Genomic DNA, 12,895 nt, shown 5'->3' on the forward strand with positions numbered 1-12,895 from the left:
GGAGGCAGGGTGGAGCGGGCGGAAACGGGTGTCAGGGATATTTTGTGACAGAAGGATTGCAGGGAGCGGGAAGTGAAAAGGAAGGTTTATAACCTGCTATGATGGATGGGTTGGAGAGGGTGGCACTAACTGAAAAGACAGGAGGCCAGACTGGAGGTGGCAAGGTGGAAGATGATAAGATTTTTGTCGGGAGCGACCAGAAGGGACAGGATTAGAAATGAGAACATCAGAGGGACAGCTCAGGTTGAGTGGTTTGGAGGTAAAGTCAGAGAGGTGAGGCTGGGATAGTTTGGACATGTGCAGAGGGGGATAGTGGATATAATGGACAAAGGCAGATGAATATGGAGGAAAAGAGGAAGACCACAGAGGAGGTTCACATATGCAGTGAAGGAGGACATGCAGAGGGTTGGTGTGACAGAAAAGGATCCAACGAGTAGAGTGAGATGGAAGACAGGAGATCCATTGTGGCAACCCCTAAAGGGAGGAAGCAATGTGTCAGCTGTAAAAGTTGGGGAAATTATCTACAGAGAACCAAAGGGTTTATTTATTTATTTATTTATTTATTTTGGCAAAAGGCTTTAAACACGTGTATTCCAGATGAAAGGTTGGGCATTTTGACCTATGGGGAGTGATTTGGGTTTGAAGCCGTCTCGAGTAGCCATTTGAGGACCTGCTTTTGCCCTTTCTGTCTTGACATCATTTTTAACCCCTGAGGTCACCACCTGGTTAAATCCACAGCTAGACTGTTTTTCCTTGTTGCTGCCCGTTATGCTAAGCTAACAGCATCTTAGCTTTACTTAGATTTACAGCCTTGCCAGAGGGCAAATGAGAGTATTTCCCAGTCGTATAAAACAAATGCTTTGGAATTCTTTATTCATCAGTGTATGCAAAAAAAAAGCTTTGCTTTGTAAAATCTATGATTAATTAAATGCAAGCATATGTGTGTGAGAGAGAGAGAGAGAACCAAGAGAGAACGAGATAGGCCACGCATGTGTGCTCGCCTGTATGCCAGTCTGTACTGAGCTGCAGTTACAGACATTAGTCATCGATGTTGTCATGAACAATGGAAGCAGGCTTATTCTCCCAAAAATTGTGAATCCCCCCCCCACCACCATCACCACCCTTACCACCCTTCTACACACAAACGCACACTCTCTACGAGGGCCTTACCTTCTGTTTATTACTTAAAAAGGAACATTATGTACTCCCATTTATTTAAAAAAGAAAATCAGATTTCTTTTGTAAACATGACACTAGTTTATAAAATCTAAAACAATTAGGCTACGGTTACTTATTTACCACAACAAAGTAAGTTGAGAAGGATTAAGGGCAGCTGGGTTCCACAGAAAAAAAATTAAGATAGAAAAACACAAATATCAGAGTTATGAGGCTCTAAGACAACATCAACATCAAATGCTGAAAGTAATTAACTTGATATCAGTGAATCATTAACCCAGTTCTGCCTGGTGGACCAATAGATTTCTCAACCCGCATCTTACCAGATCCACAGTGACCCCTACTGGTGATATAATAATATTACAGTCCAACTCAGTGACCCAGTCTTGAAGGCATTGCATGCTCTCTTTGGTGTTCATTGTCATTTAATGAGGTATCTATTGCACTAATTTAGTTTGCATGACATACACCTCTTGCACAGTATGGAAACAACTCCTGCAGAAACAATAAAATAACCCCCAGTCTTAATATTGGAGCCACAGGAAAAAGCATAATGAATGACCGTTTTGACATACGTTCTATTTGCCTTTGACGACTGCATGTTCCAGGGGTTAAATAAATACCAGGAACATCCATTCACAAATATCAGCTCTCTGCCGTCAAATAAACTTTGTCCTTGGCTTCATTTCAGCTGTGCCGTCCTGTTTTGATTCCAAAAGTCAATGCCTCGACTAAAGGCAAACACAAGGGAACAAACTTCACTATAAAACGGCCCTGTCTTCTGGCTCCTGTCTAAAACCACCTGCCATCATGGACAAATTACTACATCTAATATCACTATCCATTCACATCCTGTGTGTGTGTGGAGAGGGTGTCGTACTAATGCCAGTTGAACTTGCTCCCATCCCCTGTAACGACAAAGCGGTGGAGAAGCTGTCTCGCCTGGCCGTCACTTACATCAATGAGGATCGCAGAGAAGGCTACAAGTTTGCCCTGAACCGCATCGCAAATGTCCATCTGCACGCTCAGGTCAGTACAAAGACCAGAGGAGGCTGTAAAACACATGTTTGTTCATCCTAGACCAGGGTGGGAAGTGTTTATATGTATCAGCCGTGACCAGATTCATGTCAGGGGAAGCCCATTTAATAAAATTTAAAACAACAAAAATCAAAAATTACCCTTCTCCAGGACTCGCTGTGGCTTCTAGATTCTCCAATTGAGGACCCACTGGGTTAAATGAAAGCTGGGAAAAACAGCAGCAGTTTCATTAGGGAGCAGCAACTTAAGCACTAAAAACAACAAGAAACACTTTGGTGCGAATGGCCGCCATCAGTGCATGTCGCTTTTAATAAATGTAGCATTAAGATCAAAGTACATAATTTCATATCATAAAACGGGAAGCCATTCCTTTTTCACGCCTCATGAAAAAAGGCCTCTAGGATTGAAGCGAGTGTTAATAAAGTCCAGGTCATTTCAGTCCAGCACTGCTGAGACAAACCTTGCACAACAGACTTTATGAACTTCATGCTGTCAGCTGCTGAAGGCTATAGTGGCCTGACTGTGGGATAGATCAGGTTTTAAGAGGCTCAGATCAACTTCATGACCTAAAAAGGCTGCTATTACTGTGGCGCAAAGTGTTGACAAATCATTATTGTACAAAGTGTTGTGTGGAATTACACAGAGCACCTCCTAAATGGTCCCTTATTGATATACTTAACAGAACAAATGATGCTACTTGGCAGGAGGACTTCTCATAAATTTGAGCCTCATAGCTTTGTTAATGCCTGCTCTCCCTTATCGCATGTGTTTATACTCTGAATTACAGGGCCCGGCAGGCAACGTGTATTACCTCGACCTGGAAGTCCTGGAGACCAAGTGTCACACAGGCAGCAAGAAACCATGGAAACGTTGTGACGTCAGGCCATTCATGGAAACGGTAGGATGCTCACATGTATACAAACAAGAGCACGTGTCCGCACGTGTAGGAGGCCCCTATATGCCTGAAGGCACTGTTTGTAAGATATGTCCCACACTGTACTGGATAATGTAAGAAAGTCACACTTAAACCATATACATGAAGCTTTGGACATGAAGCTATTTGAGTTTTTGGAAGTGTCAGGGCGTTCTTTCAGAAGTCACAGTCACTTTACCCATTTCCACTGGCAGATCTATTTTATTCCTGTGACTTTTTCAAAGCATAATTGTATTACTCTTCAGTAACTGGGCATTTGGAGGAAATCTTTCCCACAAAATTGAAAAATATATTCTGTTAAAATAGATATTTGTGGTTTACATATTTTACTTATAAAACTTCCATTATAAACAACTTCCTATTGATTTAATCATGAAAGCAGCTCCTTTGCCAAAAGGGTGAAAGGAACTATTGGCATGGCAATCATGGGCCACTTTATTAGGTACATCTGTTCAACTGCTCGTTAATGGTTGTTGGTTTATTAATGGATTGTTGATAGCAGACAGGCTGAACTGGGCTCATCAGAAACTGCTGTCTACTGGGATTTTCCCACACAATCATCTCTAGGGCTTAAAGAAAATAGTCTGAAAACAACAACCAGTGAGTGGTGAAAATGCATTGTTGGCATCAGAGGTCAGAGGAGAACAGCCAGACTGCTTTGAAATGATAGCAAGGGAACAACCAAGGTATGCAGAAAAGCATCTCTTACTGCACAACACAAACCTCTAAGCAGATGGGCTACAGCAGCAGAAGACCATACTGGGTGCCCTACTCATGTCAGATAAGGCAGAAGACTGGAAAAACTTGAACTTCCCTTAAGCGTCTGGATTTCTGCTGTGACATTTGGATGTTAGGGTCAGAATGTGGTGTAAATGACATGAATGTAGGGATCCATCCTAATCTTATATCAGCGGAAGTGGTGGAAGTGGTGTAATGCTGTGGGGGATCATTTCTTGGCACATTTTGGACAATTAATAGTATCAAATAAATATTTAAACATCACAGTCTACCTGATTATTGTTGCTGAAAGTGTCCACAGTGTAACTGTCTTCTAATAGCTGCTACCATCAGGATAAAGCATCATGTCACAAAGGTCAGATCATTTCAAACTCTTTTTTTAACATGATAGAGAGTTCACTGTGCTCAAATGGCCTCCACAGTCACTATATCTCAATCCAATAGAGCGCCTTTGGGATGTGGTGGAACAGCAGATTCGCATCATGAGTGTACAGCGGACAAATCTGCAGCAACTGTGTGATGCTGTCACGTAACATGGACCAAAATCTCTGAGGAAAATTTCCAGCAACGTTGTTGAATCTGTGCTATTAGGAATTAAGACAGCTCTGAGGCAAAAAGGGGTCCAAACCAGTAGTAGCAGCATAGTGTACCTAACAAAGTGGCTGGTGAATGTCAGTCCTGTAACACTTACAAACACAAACTTTTTTTTTTACAGCAATAGGAAATTCAAATGAGTTTATGTCTTTTCCATATAGGTGAGCGACTCCTAAGCCAAAAACAGCCCTTTGAAAAAGTAACACAAGCCAAAACACTCACACTTGTCTCACTGATAGAAGAGTACATTCAAAGTTTTTTCTTCTTGCATCTGTTTGTGCCAAGTCTTTGTAGTAAAGTGGTTGATATTGGGCCAATCAGGAATTCTGTCTGTTTTATCTTTTTTATTTTTTCAAAGCAAATCTCTGGCAACTGCAACACCACCATCCTGCACACACCAGAGGGCTACTCCTACTTATACAGCTACGACTGTGCTCTCGTGCCAGGTAATGTTAGCAGGTTCCTATCCCCTAACCACTAACTGGTTACATACACAGAAGGTTGCATGCATACAGTGCTGTGCAACATGAGTCGCAACATAACGTCTATTATTAGATGCCCACTGTTTATCGATGTCTTTAAATAATGTGTAGCATCAGAGATCATGCAGCCGGCATGTGCTGCTTTGGATACCACATCAAGCTGGAGATTTAAGGTAAAGAAAATATCGAATTAAAACAAAGAAATTGTAAATATCCAGTAAGGAAAAATTCTCATAAGAAACAACAACAAAGACCTGAGGAGAGAAAAGTATCGACGTTTCATTGTGAGTATCTCAATTTGTTATGCGCAGGTGTAACTAATAACATTAATGATGGCCCAGTCTAATGAAGCTGAGTCCTAATTAATTATCAATTAGTCACGCTAGTGAATTTCCCACTATGACAAATCAAAAGGTCGAGCGTGAAAATGATGATTTGGCCCCGATCTCAATCGATTTCCCTTCTCTCTCACTGCCACACCCCCTCCCCACTGGCTTTTAAAACCTTTTCTCAGGTTAAAGTTTAGTGTTTGGTTTGGTGCTACTTAGGAGACATCAGCAAAAGCAGATTACACCTCACTGTCATGAAAAGAGAGTTCTCCAGTGCATTTGGAGAGCGAAAAGTTGTGTATCCGTTCAAAATGACATGACTTTTTTTCCTTTTCTGCTTTCACTGTAAATTTAGTGCCACTGCTTTATCCAGTCTCTATCATCTGTTTGTTAGATGTAATTTAATACAGACATTTACTTATTCATTCTTATTCAATTCTCTGATTTCTGCAGATTCCCCAGAGAAACTCCAGCAGATCTGCCCAACATGCCCCCTCCTGCTCTCCGTAGACAGCCCCGAGGCCATGACTGCTGCTCGGGTCACTCTGGTATCCTATAAAAGGACGTCCACTCTGGCTGCAGGGCTGGGGGTGAAAAAAATCACTAGAGCTGCTGCAAAGGTATCGCTAGATATACTGTTATTAACTTTGATGGGGGGAAAGAAAGCTGCGGGGCTAATTTTATTGCTTGACAGTGCGTCAAACGTTATGTTTATGGGGGGAAATCACACTTAAGGAAATTCTCTGGGTATACATATGCAGAAGGTACAGTGCACCTTTGAGCTTCAGTGTTCCAGATAAGAACCATTATTGCACAAGCATCACCATCACGCAATAGTTATAGACGAGTCTGGCAAGGTTGCAAAGGATCACTGAAGGCACTTTCCTCCTTGGCCCAGCTTTTGTTTGGGGAGCAAATAAGAAAAACTGAATAGTTTGCTTGGGGACCAAAGCTAAGTACGCTGCTTTTGCATATGATAGTCCAGCTTCAGGATGGAAAAACCAACATGATAGCTGTCGCAATAAAAATCCTGCCATCTCTATTTGTGCCTGTGCTTGTGTTTGTTTTTGCAGTTTGCTCCTCTCTTCCCATATTATTTTTATATTTCAGTCTGTGCCAGTAAAAGCCACCTTTGTGGAATACACAGTGCAAGAATGCCCCGAGGGAGTGACAGAAAGAGGCACCTGCCAGCGACTGACACTCGACTCGGACACAGAGGTACTCGTATAGAAGTTACTTGAAAGAATGACACATTCACACACCAATTTATTAGATACACCCGTACAATGTGCATTAATTTATTGTTTTTTAGGATTCCTGTATTGTTTAGTCATGCCACTGTTGGAGATTCTTTATTTTTGTGTCCCTATTGCCCAGCTAAGAAGATTTTGTGGGCTCCTTGTGTATGTAAACAAGAACGACAAAAGCATTTCCAAGGTCAACAAAAATTGAACATTACAAACTTCACAAAGGGGAAATTCATGGAAGAGCTGTATGAATTCTAGATCTATTTGCGTGGCCACTTAGTGCATATTAATGATAAATTAGTACTCAGACATAGTCAAGCAGCGCTGTCTGAAACAGCACTGTTAATTACAAATCATCGATCACCATTGTGTGTGTGATCACTGAATCATTTCATGGAGAATTTACTAGCTGACATAACTAATTCAGTTACGTTTAAAATGTGACGTCACTTATTTGTTTTAGCCCATTCAGACATGAATAGTGGTGCTGGGGTGCAGGTGGGTTGCGAAGCGGCTTGCAGATGCTCAGCAATTATTTGCAGGGTAAAGCAGGCTTTGATATCAGCTTCTAGTAATAACATCAGCTGAGCTGCAGGGACTGTTGCTGAGCTTAACTTACTCAAACAGTAACTGAAAAGGAATAGGCTGAAGCCTTGTGGCTTATAATTATCCTATCCCTTACCCCCCAAAACTTCATTTACTGCCTGAACTAATGCCATGTTTATGTATTTATTTATAACTGAAGATTCCTGAGAGGGAATGTACATTTTAACCCACCCTGTGTCATCTTCTTACTTTTTAATAGTCTCCCGGTATGTCACAGAAATACATTACCAAATGTCTCACACTCTTCTCTCAGACTGCAGGTTTCTGCACAGGATCTGTACATGGAGACATGAATACTGATCCTGATGTCCAGACGTCCTGTGAGATGTTTAAAGTACAGGTATGGGAGGAAATTACGTAATATTTTTTAATATTTCATTGCTAAGCCAAAGTAGCAGCTCATTTACGCAAAGATCTTATAAATTCACAACAACTATAACAGGAGGAAAGGAATAGAAGTGACTGCATGTGCAATGGTCCAAACATGTTTCTTATTCTCCAATGACAAGAAGAAGAAAAGATTTAAATTTATAGTAAAGCCAACATTCAATGTGCACGCAAGATTTGACCTAAAAACCTGTTCTGATTGTTCTCTATCAAAAACTGTGAACGTCCTACATGCAGGAAAATCGCAGCGGAGGTGTAACAATGATAGCAGCTGAATTATCCGCAACCCAAAAGTGAACAGAAAATTTAAATGCATTAATAGAAGAATGTCAGTAACTGAGAAAAAAAGCAAAAACTTCTGGAAAAGTGTACCATTTAGTGTCAGTTCACACTGTAGGACTGGGAGTTGGGCGTGTAATAACCCACCGCTTGACCTTGATTTGATGAATGTTTCATGTTCTCTGTTTTCTTTCAGTTTTTTTTTTACTAAAGTAACCTTTAGAGTGAACATTTAACTCTCTGAATGGAAGCCAGTGGTCATATAATTATTCTGTCATATCTTACAAGTTGCTGGTTTTGTGTGTGTGTGTTTAATCCTATGTGTGAGATTTCAAATTGTATGCTCCTGCGCTGCAATTATGTTGTCTTCTCAGTTCATTTAAGAGCGTGTGGTTTGTAAAGCAGTTTTACAGTATTGAGTGAAATTCATTCGTGCAACCAGAAGAGTTCTCATTTGGTGTGGTGTTGTCTGCGTCTCTTCAGAATGTGGATGTCCTCCGGCCGGTGCAGCCACAGGGTCACGACCTCCCAGAAAACCCAGCAATCCCGACCTTCCCACCTGTGATTGGCGGCCCAGGAAACGATCCGCAGCCTGTTCCCTCTGACCCTCCCTTTCCCACTGCCGTTCACCCTGTACCCGTTGACCCCTCTGTGGCTGTTAACCCAGCTGTCCCTCTTAGCTCTTCTTCCAGTGAGTCTGCTGAAGGTCTACTCACTGAGCCTTCTGACTCATCCTCCGAGGAAATCGGAGGCCCTGTGGCTCTGCGTCCCCCTTTTAACTTCCGCTACCAGAGGCGTGACCGTGAAAAACGCCAGGCTTTGAACAACACCTCGCCCTCTCACCACCCTGTCTTCCTGTCTGATTTCCCCGGTGGGCCCTCTCCTTTCCGATCCTGTCCCGGTCCAGCTCGGTACACCACTGTTTAAGTGTTGCTGCTCTGTTCAGGAGTCTGTTTTTCAATTTCTGATTTATCCAGTGAGAGCCTGTGCTGATAAACTGTTCCACTTTCTGTTGCTGGAAGCATAAAAATAATTTGTGCTAATAAGAGGAAACCTATCTCTTTTCACTGGCCCTGAAATGACCTCTAATACTGCTGCATTGTAAACTGCTTCTAATGCAGCAAAATTCCTTCAGATGTTATTAAAAATTTCAATAAAACTTGTTTTGAAACCCTCATCAGAATCTTCAAATTCTTACGCTCATAGTCTGATAATACCTAGACTTATTTGGTAGTACATACAATTTTGATTGAAGAGTTGAATTTGTCAATCAAAGTCTTAATGGAACTAATCTTAAACTAGTTTAATGAATAATTGAATGTTTTGAGTGAAACAACATGGCCCAGAAAGCTGATAACTTTCATGCGCTTTTCTAATTCAGATATCCTTGCAAAATGCAGCCCCTGTGTTACAAGCATGTTTCATTAATTCTTTGATAATTCTCACATTCTTCAAAATGACTAACTAAAGAAGGAAATGGGTGTTTTAAAAATGCAGTAATGAGAAAATAACCAGCTGCAGCTGCAAATCTTTAGCTGCCATGCTGCAGCTGCATTTATTTTCCTACAATTTCTATGAAGCCCATCCCTGCTGAAATTAGGCATCAAAGGGCTAACATAAAGACGCAGACAACCATTCAAGTCCACGGCAATTTAGAATGCAATGCACATGTTTTTGGACTGAGTAGGGAAACCACAAAAACTGGTGAAAACCCATGTAGACACATTTAGAACATACAAACTGCACAGAAAGGCTCCAGCCGTGTGCTGTGCTAACTGCTGCACAGCTACGTCAACTCGCATCCAATTTTCTGTAATACATTTCATATGTAACGATAATGGACTGATTAATCACACTAGGTCATTTCATTTTACTGTTAACCTTCCCTCAAATGTTTTAAAGGTGACCTTTTATGCTTTTCCTTACTTCCTGTTACACATTGATACACTATACAGACACCTTCAGGAGCTGCTTGAGCAAGGAAACTTACGTCATGAAGCTCCTGGCCCACAGTTTTTGTGCTGATGTTAACGCTAGAGGAAGTTTGGAACTGAGCAGTTACTGAATCAGCAGAGCACAGATGAGTTTTATGCACTATAGTTCTCAGCACTTGGGGAACTCCACTGCGTAACTTTATGTGGTCTGCCACTATGTGGCTGAGTTGCCTTGAGTATGCACTGGTACCACATACAGTTTGTTGTGCAATATCTATGAAGGAAGAGAGCTCACAAACTTGCTGTAATGATGGCATTTTATCACAGTACCATGTACCTCTTTAGAACAGCGGTGTCAGAGCTAAAGGCCCGAGGGCAAAGACTCCAATCTGCCCATTGGACGCCTTTGGAAAATGTGAAGGGCATAAACTTGGACTTTTAACTGTTTTATCATTAGTTTTACAGCATTTCCTATTTCCATCATTGCCATTTTTACTACACCAAAGTAATTAAGTAATAGATAAACACTTAAATCAGAGAAAAGTTCCTGTTTTTTTATTATCTACTGTAGAGATTTCCTCATTCATTACAACAACATTTATTTGTTGTAAAGTGTGTTGTGTTAGTCCCCGAAGGGAAATTACTCCTCTGCATTTAACCCATTCACCCAGTGAAGCAGTGGGCAGCCACCAATGCAGCGCCCGGGGAACAGTGTGTAGGGACGGTACCTTGCTCAGGGGTACCTCAGGGTAGCCGTTCAGTGGAGTCGAACCCCCGACCTTCCGATCATGGGGCAGACACTCTACCTACTGAGCTATCCCTGCCCTGTTGTAGAACACTGACATAGACGTACCATTGAAACTGCACTTCTTTTTTGAGACATCTCAGGGATTACATGTTTGGTTTACACTGACAGAATGGAGTCCGGCCCACTTGATATCAAAGTGGGCTGTTAGGGCCCATAATGTAACATGAGTTAGACTTCCCTGCTTTACAATGGCCCATCTTTCATAAGCATATATAAAGGCAAAGTGCATAGCTGGCTGCTTGATTTTGCACACCTGTAGAAATGGTGCTGAATTTGAACATACTTTTGTCCATATAGCGTATGTATATAGCAGTGAATGCTGAAATTAAATATGAGGATTTAATATGATTCAAAGTTACAGGTGAGCCCTGTTAGCCGAAAGCTCAGGCTTCAGTCTATTTAGTGCACTTTTGTGAGAGGGGATACCCTTAACACAGTCATTTCAGGTACACAGCTCAGGTTATAAGTGCAGAAGCCCAACCTAATTGTTTCCTTTTTCTTTTTTAAATGTTCTGTTTGTGATAGACAGCCAATCAGAATATAGTAATATAAAAAGAACAAAGATGAACTTTCACACAGAAGATGAGCTGAAGGTCAAAGGGCTAACAGAAGGTAAATAATGATTATTTTGATTTAATAAGCATGGAAATCTCCTCTAGTACAGCCCAAGAATAAAATTATGGAGTAGAAAATAACTGTAATATGTTCTTTTCAAGGGATGTCCTCATCCTGTCTTCATCTGGATAATTTTAACTCACAGGACTTTTATGAGTCAAAAATGAATATTTTAGAACATTTTATTTTATTTTTTAAGTTTCAAGATGACAGTGTTGTACAACACAGCAAGGTTTGTATTCTCCACACCATATCCCTCAAGATCCAGATGGTTTAAAACCGCTTTACAAACACATCTGGCAAAGCAGGGGAAAAAGTCGGGGTTTGTTATTGTAGGACTCCTCACCACAGGGCTTATACTGTGCCAAATAGCACTGAAGTGAAAAGGAAAGTGCAAACATCTCAGGAAAGCTTTAAAAGCTTGCAGCTAGCTAAAGTGGGCCTTTATCAACACAGCTACATGAGCTATTAGAAAGAGCAGGACAGCACAGAGGAGAGACGCAGCACAAATGTGAAAAGTCATCTCGTACCTGGCTGGAGTGTCACTCTGGAGAATCCTCAATCAGCAGCATCTCAGTGTTTTTAAGGCCAGTGTGTCAGAAACTAGCTATTAAGAAAGCCACACACACAGAACAATGTCGAGTCCAGAGCAAAGACAAATTCAGAAACATATAAGCCAAGAGATGAAATATGACTAAGACAGAGCAAACCAGGTCAGGTCTCTGCAGTATGTCTTCATTTAAGAGACAGCAGAACATTATTTGAGCTTCATGCTTGACAGAGACGAAGATGAATGAAAAATGAAAAAAGCTAAAATAACCATTCGGAACACCATCCCCCCTGACATTAGCAAAATACCAGCAGTACTCATATGACAGCCATGTAAACAATTTCAGTGACTGACGACGTCCCACAGAGGTTTAAGTGTCTGTGACTCCCTAAATGCATCAAAACATCACTGCCATTCTTGATAATGCATTCTTCTGAATTGCAGCAAACTGGAAGCTTCGGAGAAGCACAAGTGACACTTTCTTTATTTTCCCTATGGTTCTTAGCTTTCTGTGCAATGACAAATCCCCCAAAGCTACAAAAGAAGGAAGCTTGGGGTGTTGCAAAATTGCAACAGTTGTAAAAAAAAATTTCTTGAGTAAAGTCAGGGTATAAGTGAGTAGTCCTGTGTGATGTAGTCATTTCAGTACTTCAGTCTGACAACTGTTTCTGGATAAAACAAAGAGAAACCAAAACTGAGCTCTTGGCCAGCTGCTGGACAATCTAACCAGCAAATAGCTGTTTTAAATCATCAGTTAAGGGTATTCATTGGCAGAATTTGTGAGCACAACTAGCTGAAATGTTTTAAGGCATTTATTTGGGCAGTTTAGAGAAGAAATGAAACTTGGGAGAGACAGTGAATGACAACTAGAGGTGGCCAGGTCAGTCCAATGCTAGTACGATAGTAGGAACGATATTTTGTTTCAGGCCTGTAACACTGAATTGTGTTAAATAAATTATTGTTTGGAAATGAAAAAATATATACCTCAAGCGCATGTGCATTAGAAAAATGTCTGAACGTTTTTTGTGTTGACTGCCTGTCACCTCTATTTTATTTATAGCCTATGGCACATTTAAACAACAGAAGTTGACCCGAAGAGGTAAGCACATTTACATTCAATGTCCAACAGTTTCAAAATACATTAAAAGCTGAAAGGTGTGTTTTGTTGTGTTAAGTAA

The 12,895-nt window shown here is 41.0% G+C and overlaps 1 protein-coding gene across 1 annotated transcript; it reads left to right on the forward strand.

The window, feature by feature from the left end:
- The first annotated feature begins 1,902 nt into the window (after nt 1–1,902).
- si:ch211-262h13.5 (fetuin-B) lies at nt 1,903–8,987 on the forward strand. The gene is made up of 7 exons (XM_003452356.5): nt 1,903–2,205; nt 3,002–3,112; nt 4,839–4,926; nt 5,745–5,911; nt 6,402–6,509; nt 7,398–7,484; nt 8,294–8,987. Exons 1-7 carry the CDS (start codon nt 1,987–1,989, stop codon nt 8,735–8,737), a joined length of 1,224 nt encoding a protein of 407 aa, XP_003452404.2. The 5' UTR covers nt 1,903–1,986; the 3' UTR covers nt 8,738–8,987.
- Nucleotides 8,988–12,895: the final 3,908 nt, after the last annotated feature.

This window comes from Oreochromis niloticus, linkage group LG17 (assembly GCF_001858045.2).
Source record: "Oreochromis niloticus isolate F11D_XX linkage group LG17, O_niloticus_UMD_NMBU, whole genome shotgun sequence".
Taxonomy (NCBI): domain Eukaryota; kingdom Metazoa; phylum Chordata; class Actinopteri; order Cichliformes; family Cichlidae; genus Oreochromis; species Oreochromis niloticus.

Excerpts from the sequence above, each read along its gene's own strand:
- si:ch211-262h13.5 (XM_003452356.5), top strand. The coding sequence starts at position 1,987 with ATGGACAAATTACTACATCTAATATCACTATCCATTCACATCCTGTGT. Across the intron at positions 6,510-7,397 it reads CACTCGACTCGGACACAGAG|ACTGCAGGTTTCTGCACAGG; the intron begins GTACTCGTATAG and ends CTCTTCTCTCAG. Across the intron at positions 7,485-8,293 it reads GTGAGATGTTTAAAGTACAG|AATGTGGATGTCCTCCGGCC; the intron begins GTATGGGAGGAA and ends GCGTCTCTTCAG.